Source organism: Stegastes partitus, unplaced genomic scaffold, assembly GCF_000690725.1.
Source record: "Stegastes partitus isolate 25-593 unplaced genomic scaffold, Stegastes_partitus-1.0.2 Scaffold5, whole genome shotgun sequence".
Classification (NCBI taxonomy): Eukaryota; Metazoa; Chordata; class Actinopteri; family Pomacentridae; genus Stegastes; species Stegastes partitus.
In genome coordinates, this window is record NW_007577736.1 from 134,740 (window position 1) to 150,442 (window position 15,703).

At 40.3% G+C, this 15,703-nt stretch overlaps 1 protein-coding gene across 1 annotated transcript in view; it reads left to right on the forward strand.

Moving 5' to 3' along the window:
* Positions 1-15,703, forward strand: part of LOC103355490 (plexin-A2) — a 78,368-nt gene that overhangs the window by 57,097 nt on the left and 5,568 nt on the right. The window contains exons 17-29 of the mRNA XM_008279322.1: positions 1,742-1,835; positions 3,555-3,794; positions 4,601-4,744; positions 5,225-5,459; positions 5,925-6,067; positions 6,822-7,090; positions 9,322-9,388; positions 9,776-9,922; positions 10,895-11,054; positions 11,865-11,968; positions 13,522-13,618; positions 14,312-14,511; positions 14,687-14,856. Coding sequence (XP_008277544.1) covers positions 1,742-1,835; positions 3,555-3,794; positions 4,601-4,744; positions 5,225-5,459; positions 5,925-6,067; positions 6,822-7,090; positions 9,322-9,388; positions 9,776-9,922; positions 10,895-11,054; positions 11,865-11,968; positions 13,522-13,618; positions 14,312-14,511; positions 14,687-14,856 — 2,070 coding nt within the window. The remainder of the gene's footprint in view (positions 1-1,741; positions 1,836-3,554; positions 3,795-4,600; positions 4,745-5,224; positions 5,460-5,924; positions 6,068-6,821; positions 7,091-9,321; positions 9,389-9,775; positions 9,923-10,894; positions 11,055-11,864; positions 11,969-13,521; positions 13,619-14,311; positions 14,512-14,686; positions 14,857-15,703) is intronic.

Sequence of the window (15,703 nt, forward strand, 5' to 3'; positions counted from 1 at the left end):
AAATATAAGATGCTAACTGTATAGTAATTACATATATATTTCAATAAATATCAATTCGGTATGAGAATCCCCTCCAGCCTTAATGCAGCTTCCTGCCTAGAAGAGATTACCATAGAGCCAGCAAATCTATGAGTTAGCAGTAATGTTGAACGATAATATCTACACTCTGAAAAGTAATTCAGGGTTCTTATTCACACAACTTAATTACATGCATGGTTGCAAACAAAAAAAAATCAAGTTTATGGATTTAGATAAACCTTTTAAGTTGCAAACTTTATTCTGATGAGATGTGTTGAAAGACTTCTGTGATTGCATCAACTTAATATCGTGCAGTTAAAACTCATCTTTTTATGTTAATCAATTTAAAACTAAAAAAGCAGTGAATTTGGGAATATCTGCAATTATGATAGAACCAAAAAACAGCCAAAGTTGACCATCACACCCGAAACTGACGTAGGTAGTCTCATCAAGGGGAGAAGCTACAAGAGACAGAATCTGCAATTTAGATTTTTAAACGACTGTCAACTTGAAAAACTTATGTTCACAAATGTGACAATTAAGTACATGGCAGTAAGAAATGCTTTCAAATACTGTGGAAAACTAGTTGGAACAGCTTAAATTTAATCAACTTATAAACATATGTTCATGCTACCAATTATTAAAGAAGTTGTAATTAAAACATACCTTTGATTGTAGAGAAAAAACTAATTCTATTAACTCAATGTCATTGGTTGGTTGAACATAATTTCATTAGAGGTTGTCATACCTCAAAAAGATTGATGCAAACTGATGTAGATTTACACCGTTTTTTGTCTTGCCTGTTTAAACAAAAAGGTGTCCAATAAAAATCTGTCTTCAAAACTGTACAGATACTTGACTAAGTTTCATGCAGCTAATATTACAATAAATTCATCATAATGAATCGGCTGCATAAGCATTTCTCTCACACTTGAGAGGTGCATTACCTGTACTCCACTAAATAAAAGATGGCACTTAATTTGGGTTCGGGTGGGATTACCCGGCACTACGTCCCTGCAGATTAGACTTCAGAGAGACACCCTGGCCTTCAGCCTAGTGACAGGAGGAGCTTTGTGGAGCTGCAATCAAGAGCCCTCATCATGAATGTGCAGTCCCACTATGAGGCCCTACAAGCTTAGGTAGCCTTTGAAGTGTGAGAAGAGAGGGATTGGCATTCTGTCAGGCCGACTAGACTGGCCAGTTTTTTTTGTGTGTTTTTGAAAAAAATTATTTTTCTTCATTTGTTTCCTGTATTTTTCCCTCTTTGTTTCTCATCGTCTTCTTTCCAATTCTATAATTATACAGTTTTCTAAGCTCACACTGCAGCACAGGTTATGCAAAGATTAGAGAGTGTTGTTTATTTTAATCACATCTAGCACAGATATGTAAACAGGCAGCACCTGTATTCATGCTATGCCAGTCTCACAGTCATAGATGAATATGAAATAGCAGCCAGCTGGTTCCCCGTTTGATCTGGCTCTTCTGCCCAATAACAAAGAGCGAGCTACCATGCCAGATATACCTCCAAAAATCTGCATTAATGCAGCTTCTGTGGAAAATGTTGGGTAAAAAGATGGATCTCTCAGTGGTTGCCACACTAATTAAATCATTATGAAAAGGCAGTTTGCATTCATAAACAAGCTACCTGGAGCGTAGTCTGCCTGTATGTGCATGTTTGACCAATAACTCTTGCAAAATAAATATTTTCCTTTCTTCTAAATAGTGGACACACCACCCTGACGGTGACTGGGACCAACCTAGATGTAGTTCAGGAACCGCGGGTCCGAGTTAAATATGCTGGCCACGAATCTGTCAATGTGAGTATAAAAACTGCTAATATACTGCACTCAGTCTTTACCGACAAGCTGATGAAAAATGGTACGATGAAGCTGTTCATAACTGATGGCTTGCTGGAACTGTAATAAGGTAGATTTAGTGTTCTTTGTAGTTTTTTGCTTTCACAAAATGATCTAAGAGGCTAAAGTTTAAAAAAAAAACAAAAAACATTGTCATTGTTGCTGTGGTTGCAAAAACGAAGCATTAACGGAAAGAGTTGCACATACCGTGTTTCATGCCAGAATGAGACTTCTAAAAAGTGACGTGGAAGAACAACTCAGTTTTAGGAGGTGATTTATGGTGCTGATTCTGCTTGCCTGAACTGCTCCGGCAGGTCGTTTCAAAATGATTGATTGTTCTAAAGTGTTGGGGCCCATATGGCAAAAGTCCAGGCACCTTTAGTCCTAAGTTTTCCACTTTTGACCAGTTAAGGATTTGCCTGAGGACTGCACGCTCACTGAAATAGGTGGAAACTTCAGGAGGGATATTCTGGCATCAGATTAAAGGAAAAAATCAACACTGACCAGGCAGCTAATGAGGAGATGCCAGAAATGGAATGATGCAATTATTTGTAGAATGTAAATGTAGAAACTTCAAATGTTATGTGTTTGAAAAGCTTTTTTTTTTTTTTTTTTTATGTACACCATGTTGTGTGTGAGAGGTATGCCCCAAGCCAATTAAATGGTGTGTTAACGATGCCAGCCCAAAATTTGAGCCAGTCAATTAAAACTGCATGTTCTACAGTGTCACTGGCAGCGCTGAGATCTAAAGGGATTAAAGCTGAACTTTCACCCGAATCAGCTGCTAAAAAAAGGGTCACTGGTGAATTTAATGAGGGCAGCCGCTTTATCGCACGTATCTTGAAAACATAACTGGAAATGCTTTAAAATGTTCAGAATCACAAAAGCGCTTAATTGACTTGACACAACTTTCTGTGAAACCTGAGATATAACTGAAGCTGGCTAGTAACTGGCCCACAGCCGGTGAAATTTAAAGGAACAGCTCGATTTTGAGAGGGACTTTGAAGAACTACAGAAAATAAAACAGAAGGCGCATTCTTGTGATCGAGTGACTGGCTCAATATGAAACAGTGTCTGTTGGATATATTTACGTTAATACACAAGTGGAATTGTCTCAAAAGACTTCACTGGACTATCAGGATGTTAAAAATAACAGAACTGTAATTGTGTCACATTTGGGGATATCGTGAGACATCTGTTCAGACCTGTTTAACTAAAGTGGTTGCAAAATTGATCAAAAGTACTGAGAGCCCTATGCTTTGTGCCTCATTTAATAACTGATGTATTCATATGGGATGGAATTAACAAGTAGATATGAAAATAAAAGTCAGAACCGCTGCTTACAAAAGACATTTCTGAGGAAATAATACTGACTTATGCATCTCTGATGGGAAGTTGAAAATTTGGGCAATTATTAATTATTTAAGCAATAAGAACAAAGTTTAAAATAAAAATAAATAGCCAACAAAAACATGTTGGTCTTGAGATTTTCCTTAAACATGTAAATAGAGGCGAAGTTTCATTGCGAGATGAAGGCTGTTCCAAAGCTTTGAAGCAGCTTCCGTACATACACGTGCTGGTTTTCATGATTGGGGTTTTTTTTTTGCCCTTTGTCAGGTTCTGGATATTGTATTTGCTGTGATGTGTAACTGATGGTCACCTGATCCGATTCCTCTCCAGGTGTGCAAAGTCCTGAACACCACCACCATCAGCTGCTTTGCCCCCTCACTGAAGGCGGAGTACACCACAGACCAGGAGACCATAAAACACGTGGATGAGTTTGGTTTTGTCTTCAACAACGTCCAAGCTCTGCTCACTTACAACAACACAAGCTTCATCTACTACCCCAACCCTTACCTGGAGCCCCTCAGCCTCTCAGGTGTTCTGGAACAGAAACCTGGAGCTCCTATCATACTCAAAGTAAGGAGCAAAAACCTTAAAGCTGATATTTGGCTCTAACTGTAACATTCACTTCTTTCATCTTAAATACATATAATCTGGTGTAATTCCATCTTTACTCCATCTACACTGCCTTAATCTCCTGATGTCCCTTTAATGATCGCTAAATCTGATTAGATTTTAGTGCACACATCAACACATCATTAGCAAACTACTGTAGTGCCTTGTTTTAAATATTTCAAACAACACTGTGGTAGGAAAAACTACATTTCCCATCACTGTGAACTCATATGCTCCCTGTCACAAAAAAGATGCAAACAAATGCGACCCGTACTTTTTGAAATAGACTTTTCCAACTGACTTTCTCTCTTCGCACCATGTGCCTCCGCAAGACACTTAAACCTTTAGCTCTGTTTGCCGTGGAGGAACAGCCTGGCATATTGGTTTGTGTCTTGAAGCAATCTGCCTTTGTTAGGTAAAATATTTTAGCAGCTTTCTTGCAAAATGTGCCTCTGTGGCGGCGTGGAATGCAGCACAGAAGCTGTTTGCTATCCAGTAGGGTTGATTACAGTAATTATAGTAATGCTTCAAAATTGCATTCTAATAATTTAGAGAGACTAAAATGCACACATATGAACAACGAGGAATTATGTAGCGATACAGAAACCTCATAGAATTCCAATTTCACATTGACGTTACTGACTTGGATCAGATGTTTGCTCGTCAGAATCTATAATCAACCGTTCAATTTTCTTTGTGCTAAATTTGCGGAGTGATGTATTTCTACTGTGTGTTCTTCTACATTGCATTTCTAACTGTGTTTGCAGGGACGTAACCTGGTGCCATCTGCATCTGGTGGAGCCAGGCTCAATTACACAGTGCTGATTGGAGATACGCCCTGTTCTCTCACTGTGTCAGACACCCAGTTACTCTGTGAGCCACCAAACCTCACCGGGCAGCACAAAGTCCTGGTCAGTATCAACACCATGTCCGTCCAGCGGTTTTCCGTCTGTGTGTGTGTGTGCGCCTGATGGACCATCTGCATGAATGTGGGTCGCTCGCTATAGGTCAGTGTTTGTCTGTGCATCACTGTGTTTGTGGGTCAATGACAGGCTTTCAGTTAGTCGCTAGCTTTCTGTCATTGTGTGTCACTCATGGTCTGGTAGGTTCCCAATTACGGCACTCTGCCCTCTAGATTTATTGACAGGCACTCTGGCGGATAATGAGAACAGAGATGTAAAAAGAAAACAAAGCTTGCGTCTCTGAAAGTTGTTTGATTCAAAGGTAACAGCAGGAAAATTGTACACCTCTGCTGTATTTGCTCTTTTCTATCTTTTGCAATAGTGTTCTCAAGGCCAGTCGTGTGATTAGTTTCTTTTCTTTGTTATTACTTGAGCATTTTCAACTGTGTTTTTAAATCATGTGCTCGTTCCCATTTCGTTACTATCCAGGTCCAAGTCGGAGGTCTCCACATCTCTCCGGGAGAAGTTCACATCAGGTCCGACAGCCTTCTCACGCTTCCTGCTATCTTCAGTATCACAGCTGGAGGAGGTCTGCTCCTCATCATCGTCATCATAGTTCTACTCGCCTACAGACGGAAGTCACATGAGAACGACCTCACTCTGAAGCGGCTGCAGATGCAGATGGACAATCTGGAGTCCAGAGTGGCTCTGGAGTGTAAGGAGGGTGAGGAAGATCCCAGATTACAACCACAAACCCTGTGAATTAAATCTTACACTCCAAAAATAACAATTTATTTTGAAATTGCATTATAGCGCCATCTGTTGAGAGCTAAAGTAAAATGATCAGTGTGTTTTTCTTTGAATGAAGATGATGAAGATGAAGTAGCAGAATAGCAGTTCATGATTATTATCTACGCGTATGCCATTTTAAATCTGAAAATGATGACTACTTTTGAAATTTTTATGTAATTTTTTTGTGGACACAAAGACCTCAAAAATATCTTCAAGTGCAGCATTTAAATTCTGTAAAACTTTCTATAAACTGTCACCCACCCTAGGATGATTATGGTTGCCATTTTTTAGCTGTTTGTTAGACTATTTCAAGTATTCTTAGGTTCACTGCCATAAACTTCTAAAATGTTTGATGTCATATACTGTTTAACAAAACCCACTCTTCTGTCATTTGTAGCCTTTGCAGAACTCCAGACAGACATCAACGAGTTAACCAGTGATTTGGACAGAGCTGGCATCCCCTTTTTGGACTATCGCACTTACGCCATGAGGGTTCTCTTCCCCGGCATCGACGATCACCCCGTCCTCCGAGAGCTGGAGGTGAGGAACCTTTAAAGCAGGGCTGCAGCACTTGAAAGCAGCTCCAACCATTTTTCGGACATCTTGACCTTAAGCATCTAGTATCCTCCAAACTAAACTGATTTCGGCCTTTTGGCAAGAGCTGTTACACTGCTATTGAACGGTGCAGTGTGAGCAAATTTGAGTGTAGTCGCTGCAGTTTGGGGTCTATTGGTTTGATGGTGTCTGCACCAACTGAGGAATGTGTGAGCAGATTATACTGGGAGTTTGCTGCCTTCTTTAGACTCTGAGTCGTGCACCTGTCTTGAGTCAAATTTTTCTTTTTTTAAAAACACTGTACCCAGTTTTAAAGAAAATATGACGACAATCCATTTGCCTTTGGACTATTTGTGAAAAAACTTAACGCATACTCAAGGTCAAAATTGGTTGGCATTCCCAATTAGAGTTAATCAAGCCATTATTGTGGTCACTAAAATTTCTAAAGAGCCTCCCTGATTGCACTTAAAAACATCAGCCCCTTTTTACTAAAGAAAAGGTGCTTCATTAAGTGGAGAAAAATTAAGCATAATTGAGATATTTTGTAAAAAAAAAAAAAAAAGAAAGAAAAAAACTTAAACATTTTTATTATGGGAATGGATTGGCTCACTACCACACTAGAGTTCTGATGGTTGGAGTATATTTGAGAATATTCTGCTTTCGTCTATGTTCTGACTCATACTCGAGAGTGTGCTATCTAATGATCAAGTGCATCTTTGTGTGTGCATGATGCGTGTAGGTGCCGGGGAGTGGACAGGTCAATGTGGAGAAAGCCTTGAAGCAGTTTGCTCAGCTGGTGAATAATAAGGTTTTCCTGCTGACATTCATCCGAACACTGGAGCTGCAGCGCTCCTTCTCTATGCGTGACCGCGGCTACGTTGCCTCGCTCATCATGACCGCTCTGCAAGGACGGCTGGAGTACGCCACAGACATTCTCAAACACTTGCTCTCAGACCTTATAGAGCGCAACCTGGAGAGCAAGAACCACCCGAAACTACTCCTCCGGAGGTAAATTGAATCATTCACTGTCACTAAAAGTTGCACCACTAAGAGCTCTTTTCCCATTTTTAAGTTATTGTGATTATGTTTTTCATTTTGGAACAGAATGTGTCATTTTTTGTTAAAACGAAGGGCTCACTTTGAAAATAAACTTTATAGAAAGGGCATACATTTAAAATAAGGTGTTGCCAAAAAAAGAGGACCTCGAAGGTAAATTTATTTATTTAAAAGGAGGTGCCCAGTACTTGAACCACAGTTTTTATGCTTCACTGAAGAAAGTAAAGGTTAGGTAAGACACATAACTCATTTGTACTTGCAAAAAAGAAAGATAATTCACCTTCTATAAAGTCCTCCTATGCTGAAAATCCAGGATTTTTATTTTATTTTTTATTTTTTTAATCTAGTTGACATGTTCATATGGTGTTTTTTGTGCTAGAATACACACCATGTACAAAACAAGCAGATATGGCTGAGTATTTCTACCTTCAAAATGTAGTGTACTGATAGTAGTCACCAGAACATGGACTCAGACTTCTGGGATTTTATACGCGACAAACCTAAAGAACTTGCATTGTGGGTTTTTTCGTATCATTATTTGTCTTCAGAATGTATACCTCATATATTATACTTTGCCACTGTGTAGCATAGAGTAGTTCTACAGTGTTTGAGTTGTAGGCGAGCTGGTGTGCTTGAGCTGCAGCAAGTGGTGACAGGTGAGTGGAGAGAGGCAGAGACTTCATGGACTTAAATAGCAACAGTGTAGAATTACATTTAAGCCACTTTAAGGCAGGAAGGGATTATTTTCACAAAAAAAAAAGAAACTAAATATGTAACTCAGATACACAGAGATGAGGGGTTTGATCAGCGACCGGAGAGGGACTTTAATGAATTTTTGATGAAGCTCTCTCAAAAGTTAAGCTTATAATAGGTAAGAAGTTTTAAAGCTCATAAAATAGTTCCGCTTCAGAGGACAGGTCACTTTCAGGAAGTTCAAACATCGCCTGGTGAATTTCAGGACTGTAACCATTTGCCGTCGTGGTGAGAGGATTCAAACTGGGGACCTTTTTCTGTCACAAACCTGACCAGTTCTGATCAACGCCGCTTATCTTTTGGCATAGATAACTCCTCTGCGCATTGTTCTTTCCAGCCCAGTTACTGCACTTCTGACGGCTGAGTAACTAGGCCAGCGAAGGAGAGCCCACTCCTGTTTAGCTTTGTTTTGTGCAGCGGCGTGAAACATCCGTTACCAGTCTAAGAAACAGGGTGCCTGAGCAGACAGGTGAAAGACAGGAGTGTTGAAAATGATAGAGAGTGGGAGGGACTGGCAGAGGAAGAGAACCTAATGGGGAAGAGTGAGTGCAGCGGCGGCAGAGTTGTTGTCAGTCTGACTTATCTTCTGTGTGCCACTCATGAAACATTCAGCTGGAGCTCACGTTTCTTCCCCCCGTCACCTCTCCTCTCCTCCTTTCTCTCGCCTCTCTCCCTCTTTCCTCCACCTCTGGTTATCTGCCGATTGTTTTCCCAGTACTGAGACCAGCCTGCTGAATGTTTCATGAGAGGGTTTTTTTCCTCTTTTTTTTTATTTTGAAAAAGAGGGCTCTCTCTCAATCTGAAGTACTCTCATTAAATATAAGGATGAGTTCACTTGGGAGCTGGTACAACAAGAACTTGTTAGCCCAAACATGCTGCTCTTGCGGAAACACTCTAAAATTTAATGGGATGCCGTCAACAGTCGAGTCAATACAGGTTAAGGTTGAAATGCAGGTAAGGACCAAAAGGAGTGACAGAGAGACAGCAGGTAAAGGAGAGAAAGAGCTGCAGGCTTTGGGTCGGACTCAAATTTGAAAGGGCTTATACACCATTTTGTTTATTCGGTTAGGATCTGCTACAGTGGATCATAAAGTGTTTCCCATCTGGACTCGTATAAAGCAGCTAAGTGCAGACACTGGAAGGACGACTTGAAGAGGCCATCTAAGTTGTGTCTGCACAATTATGTCATGACCCAAATATGTTGTGCACTACCAGCACTTCACTTACAGTATATTGCTGTCTGTGTCCTCTGAGACCGAGCAGGCTTGAGTACAGATGTTATATCTTGTAAACTCTCCATGTCACGTTTCTTGGTTCCAACAATGTCAGGCTCTTCCAAGTCTTAAATTATAAAGAATAATCAGAGCACTCCGGCTCTCTGTGGGACGCCTCTTGCTAACAAATGAGTCTGCTTCTTTTTTGTCTTGCAGAACAGAGTCAGTGGCAGAGAAGATGCTGACAAATTGGTTCGCCTTCTTGCTCCACAAATTTCTCAAGGTAAAAATGAAATGTTTCTCATGCCGTATTGCGCCGCGTGTCAGCGTGATGTACAATGGCATTGCTTCTTAAAATTATTTGCATTGATTTTCAAATAGACTGCTGTGTATGTTTTTGTTGTAGCTGTGGTTTTAACTGCCTAATATTGATGCGTTTTATGCACACTGTGGAGGGATAATGGTTACCTGTGAGGTCAAACATATCTCCAGCATTGCGATTTTAAAAGCTCTGTTTTATTATGTTTGATGTGTCAGGCTCCAGTTACTGAGTCTCATAGTCACTGCTGATGAATACAGATTTCTCTCCTTCCCTGTGCTTCTTCCCAATGTCTTATTTTCTTTTCTCCCACCTTTCAATCTAATCCCTGGGTTACCTTCCAAAACAAAGGAGTGTGCTGGCGAGCCTCTCTTCATGCTGTTCTGTGCCATCAAACAGCAAATGGAGAAAGGACCCATAGACTCCATCACAGGAGAGGCGCGCTATTCCCTCAGTGAAGACAAACTCATCCGCCAGCAGATTGAATACAAGACGCTGGTGAGTCACAAAGGCATTTATAAAGAAAAAAAAAAGTCAGAAATTTTGTCTGTATTAATTTTTGCACATCTCTTGGCAAAGAGCCTTGACAGATCCACAGCAACGTGGCATATGCTTTGAATATGCCTTGAATGTTTGGATACTTTTGAAAAAACAATGTCAGGGGACAAATAATCTTGCAAAGCCAGATGTCCATCTCGTCAAGCTTAAGAAACCAAAGTGGCTTCCGAACGAATTGAGAAAATAAGACCTTCCAATGTTGCTGCAGTTGATTCAGTTTGTTCAACACCAACTCTTGTTCCATTTTCTGATTAGCATAAACATCAGTGTGTTTGCACTTTTCAAAATGCTCAATTCCATGCTAACACTGTCCTGCTAATTCCCACTGCTGGTTTGCAGAGGCGGGCGACTTCCATGTTTCTCCTAGTTTAAGCAGGATGGCACAATATTCAAAGGGGTTCACGTTCTTACTTCCAGACCCTATCCCCATTCCTACAAATATCCCCACTAACCGCAAGTAGTTTGCAGTGGAGATATAATTAATACATTTAAACAGGTGTGTGGTGATCAGTCATATCTTAGAGCCACCTGTAAAACACAACAGGCCCTCTTTCTCTTACATTTCTATTAAAATTAAACCGACTGGGTTCCTCCCGCCAGCCCATCAGAGTAAGTTCTCCCTCAGGCTTTAGCAGCAAAGCAGAGCCAGCCAGCAACAGGATGACACCTCTCTGATGGCCATGTCAGAGAGTCTGAGAGGCTGTGTCTCATTACTTGTTTAATGCCCCTGCTAGAGCTGCACAGCCACATTCTGGAGGTGTGAAATTACATTTCTGGCCAAGATGCTCTCCACCAGGACAGTTTGGTGAAGAGTAGGTAATGAAAGGACTTCCCTAGCAAGCAACACCTTTCTCTCTGCCTCTATTCTTTTTCCTTCCATTTACCTCCTTTCTCTCCCTTCTGGATGTCCAGACGCTGAGCTGTGTGAACCCCGACAACGAGAACAGCCCAGAAATCCCTGTGAAGGTGCTCAACTGTGACACCATTACCCAGGTGAAGGAGAAGATCCTGGATGCGGTGTACAAGAACATGCCGTGCTCGCAGCGACCACGAGCTACAGACATGGATCTAGGTGAGGTTGTGAAGTCACACTGTGAAAGACTAATTTAATAAGAGTGATTGTCTTGAATATTCTGAGAAAAAAAACATGGACTTAAAATCTTCTCTGGCACATGACCTGTTGGAAAAATGACAGTTGGCAAAAATGCAGCTGAGAGTGGGCATGTCAGGGGAGTTATCACAGGTGTTACACTGACTTCATATGACATCAACAAAGGGCTCCACATCAGTTTCTGGAAGACAACCCACCTCCCAATACCTGTTTACAGCACTAATCAGAGCAACACTCTCCACCACTGACAGTAAACCTTTCTGACAGCACACCTACACTTAGGCTTACACCCACACCATGTCACCCAGTAGTGAATGACTTGGCACAAATCCTGACATGCACCTTCAAAGGGAGTAAATAAGATACCTTGTAGGTTGTGGCTGATATTGCTCTGGGCTTGTAGTTTTACACCTTAAGGGGCTTTTACAGGTTAGGGATTTGGAGAGGATCCATTTCTCTTTGTTGCTTTGGGCAGCTTAAATCCCTGTGAAGACGCTGTGTCATTTTTATTTTGCTCACAGAATCACAATCGCTTTAATTGACAAGTAGGAACGTACAGGAAGCAGTCTTGGTGACATTGGGGTTTTTTTTCTGCTCTGCTTGACAAGAATTAGCATGGAACACAAGTAAAACACGACTTCAACGGAAGCACTAAGAGGTAGTGAAAGATAAACGGTAGATATTAGACGATGTGTGTCAGGCACGTGGGATAAAAACCGTATCCAAAATGTCGTATGCCAAACTTAGATTAATGATTGCATTTTCCTACAGAGTGGCGGCAGGGCAGAACAGCTCGTGTGGTCCTGCAGGACGAAGACATCACAACCAAGATAGAGAGTGACTGGAAGAGACTCAACACTCTCATGCACTACCAGGTCTGTCAACAGCATTATGAACACGGCTACAAGTGACAGCTTTATTCCCTATAAATGAAACTCACTGATCATCCTTTGACTAATTACCATATTTAAAATGTTTGTTTTCTCCAACGAGTGGTGCAAAAACCAAAGATATGCCATGATATAAACAGAGAAAACTAAAAAATACTCACAAGAACTTGTGAGTATTTAGGATTTCAGTTTAAGAAAGGACTCAAAAGAATTAATAAATAATCCGAACAGTTGCGGAATTAACTTCTGTCAATTCACTAATCCTTTCAGCTCTAATTAACACTGAACTTGTTAAACTGTTGCACTCTTACACCCACAGAGCCTGAATCCTTTTCAACCTTTTTTTGTTTTGTATTTTGAAAACTGTGATTATTCAGTTGCTCAAAGGCATCACAGTAGTTTTTGATGAAGGACAAAGCATTACTCATACATATTCATATCGCTCACCTCATCCCTGGCAACATTTTTTCAACCTCACGGTCACAAGCGCACTTATTCAACCAAACACGCACTTGTGCGCCTGTGTCTTTTACATCTTTTTTTCAGCTCATAAATACGACCACACAGGTCACTGACCTCAGATGAGTCATCCTGTTCCTTTGTCAGTCAAATGTTTGTCTCGACTGTAAGCTTCAGACCAACTGTACCGCATCACGGAGCCAACGATGCAGCATGCTTACGCACAACCACACAGACAAACAAAGACAAAAGAAAATCTACATTTTCTGCAATAAAAGTATGTTTTGACAGAGGAGGGATGCGCTCCGTCTTATCTCTAGAGGAGATAAACAATTTCGCTCTTTCATTTTTTTAATCTCTCTGCCAGGTGTGGAAATGTTTGTTGTGTTGCTAAGCTGGATTTGGTATTAGCTACATTTAGAGAACAGTAGCATGAATTTTGCTCGTGCTGCAGATGACCGGGCCTCATCTGCCAAGCACAGTTACAGAATGCAGCATTTTCCAGGAACAGCTGCACAGAGAAAATGTGGGACCATCGCTTGGAGAAAGCCTGTGCTTTACTATTGCGACTTTACAACATTTAGCAGTTTGTTGCATAAATACAATATTAGATAAAAAACTAAGTTAAGAAGGCCGATTAATTCATTCACACAGGTGAATTGGTTTTTGTGTCTTCTTAGTTGATTCCAGTTTTCTTTCATTTTAGTACATATAAATGCAAATTAGTCTGAATTCCGTTTTTAATTCAGTTAAGCGTATTTAGCATTCTTTCTAATGATAGTCAATATGTATATGTTTGTTCTTATTAGGTAGCTGAAACTGTTGTGATTAATGCAGCGCTGCCTGTTTTTCTCTCTAGTTGATGATGGCGGATTTGATTGTACTTGAACTTAAGGCCAGTCTTTTATACATTTACAAGGCCCACAGAATACATTCAATACCTCTGAATCATCAATGTGCACATCTTTTTGGGTTTTTAGTTCTCACATAATATTTCAAATTCCTGCCATGATTGCTTCTGACCAGCAGCTGTATGCCAAAAAAAAATTTTTTTAAAGGGCCTTACCTTTGTCTTTCAGGTGTCTGATCGCTGTGTGGTGGCCTTGGTGCCCAAACAGATGTCTTCTTTCAACATTCCTTCCTCAGCCAGCTTCCCACGCAGCATCAGCAGATATGGTCAGTTCTGTTTAAAAAATACAGATAATTAATATTCATCCAGCTCTCAACAGTGTTGCACCATCTGCTGTTGTCACTTATCAGTCTGCTGTAAAGCACATTAGTACACACTGTTATATAGCGCATTAAACAAGGAGATATTAAGATGTTATAGACAGGAAAAATCCAAATTTTAATTATGCACTATGTGATGTATATTTATGTTCTGTAGAGAGATACGGAATGCAGGTATCGGCCTCATCTCAAATGCAATTGAAATCATATCTCAGAAACTGCAGCCCGCCTTTATGTTTCATATTAAGTTTTAAATGATTTCCTTCAAAACACAACAAACAAAAAATAAACACTATCATAAAAACCTCAAAACAAAAAACACTAAAGTGGCAGAATATGAGAACCTGGATAGACAGCATGCCTTCAACAAATGTGCGGGCGTCATCATTACTATAACAACCCACAAAATAATGACAGCAACTGATTATACAGTCTGAACACACACATCCCACCTGCTCACTCACCGATCATAACAAAGACAGTCAACCTTATATTCAGATCTGACAAACAAATGTGACTTTCTCTCCGCTTGTATTCTTGTCTGACAAAACGATCAGACAACACCTATTAAATCTGCAAACTGCATCTACAACATTTTGGAATATGCGTTTATTTTCTATCTTACGTTTGACCATCTAGGTGTGGATGTACCTTTCCGCTCCACCCCCACCAGCCCCGATAGCCCCCACTCCCGTGTGCCCATGCTGACCCCTGATCTAGAGAGCGGGGTCAAAGTTTGGCACTTAGTCAAGAACCACGACCATGGAGACCAGAAGGAGGGCGAGCGCGGCAGCAAAATGGTGTCTGAGATCTACCTGACGAGGCTGCTTGCAACAAAGGTGCCACAGGATGCATATAATGTAGCAACAATGGCATTTTGTCTTCATGATCCTTGTGCTAATCTTTGCTTTCTACAGCTCTAACTACTAAAAGACATGACAGGAATCGACACCACAAATTGAAGTTCAGCTCTACAAGTCTTAATTCTGCTATCTCTGTACTGTTATTCTACAGGGCACGCTGCAGAAGTTTGTGGACGACCTGTTTGAGACTCTGTTTAGTACTGTGTGCCGGGGCACGGCCCTGCCTCTCGCCATTAAGTACATGTTTGACTTTCTGGATGAACAGGCCGACAGACATGGCATCCATGACATGGACGTCCGCCACACGTGGAAGAGCAACTGGTGAGGAAGACTTTGGGTTTCTGATTTACCCTATATAAGAAAAGTGACTTTATAATCCAATTTTATTCTGTTTGCATAGCTTCATAAGCAACAGTCAATACTCTCCCACCCTAGTAAACATTGTGGAACTGCACTGTTGCACATGAAGTTGGAATGAAACATTTAAAAAAAAAATCTCTTCTCATTAAATGATTGTGACAATGTGATTTATTCTTGATAGATAAAGTATATATCTTCCCAAAACTTAATTAATATCACAATAGACATACAATACATAGCAAAAAAATAAATAAACCACAATTAACTTTTGCAAACTGTGTATTCAAGGTTAAACAAAATTGGGGGTATTGAACAATAAGGGTTTTATTAAAATTTGTCAACCTTGGTCAATTTAACAGGAAACACATATTCATGCATAAGAATGTCCAATATTACTCTTTCAAATGTCACTCAGTCACTAATATTGACTATGGCCGTCCCTGACACGGATCAATGTGTTAAAACATCATGGCATACTGTTCACCAGCTTGTTGGTGGTGTCAGTGGGCAGAGCGTCACACTCTTTGGTCAGATCCCAAAGTCAGAATTTGTTTCACCTGGGTAAGACTCAGTATGTTGTCACAGTATGTGATTACTGATGTGTATAAATAGAAATAAAAAAAAGAGGAATGTGTCTGAAAATAAAAATTATTCCAACTTTATGGCCAACAGTGTATTAACCCCATATTGTGATGAGGCGAGGCAATATGTCTTTTAGAAGTCTTTCATTTTCCTAAAACTCACACATTAAACATATAAAACATTTTTTTGGCAATTATGGCTTTTTTAAAGCCTTTACTTGCCTTTA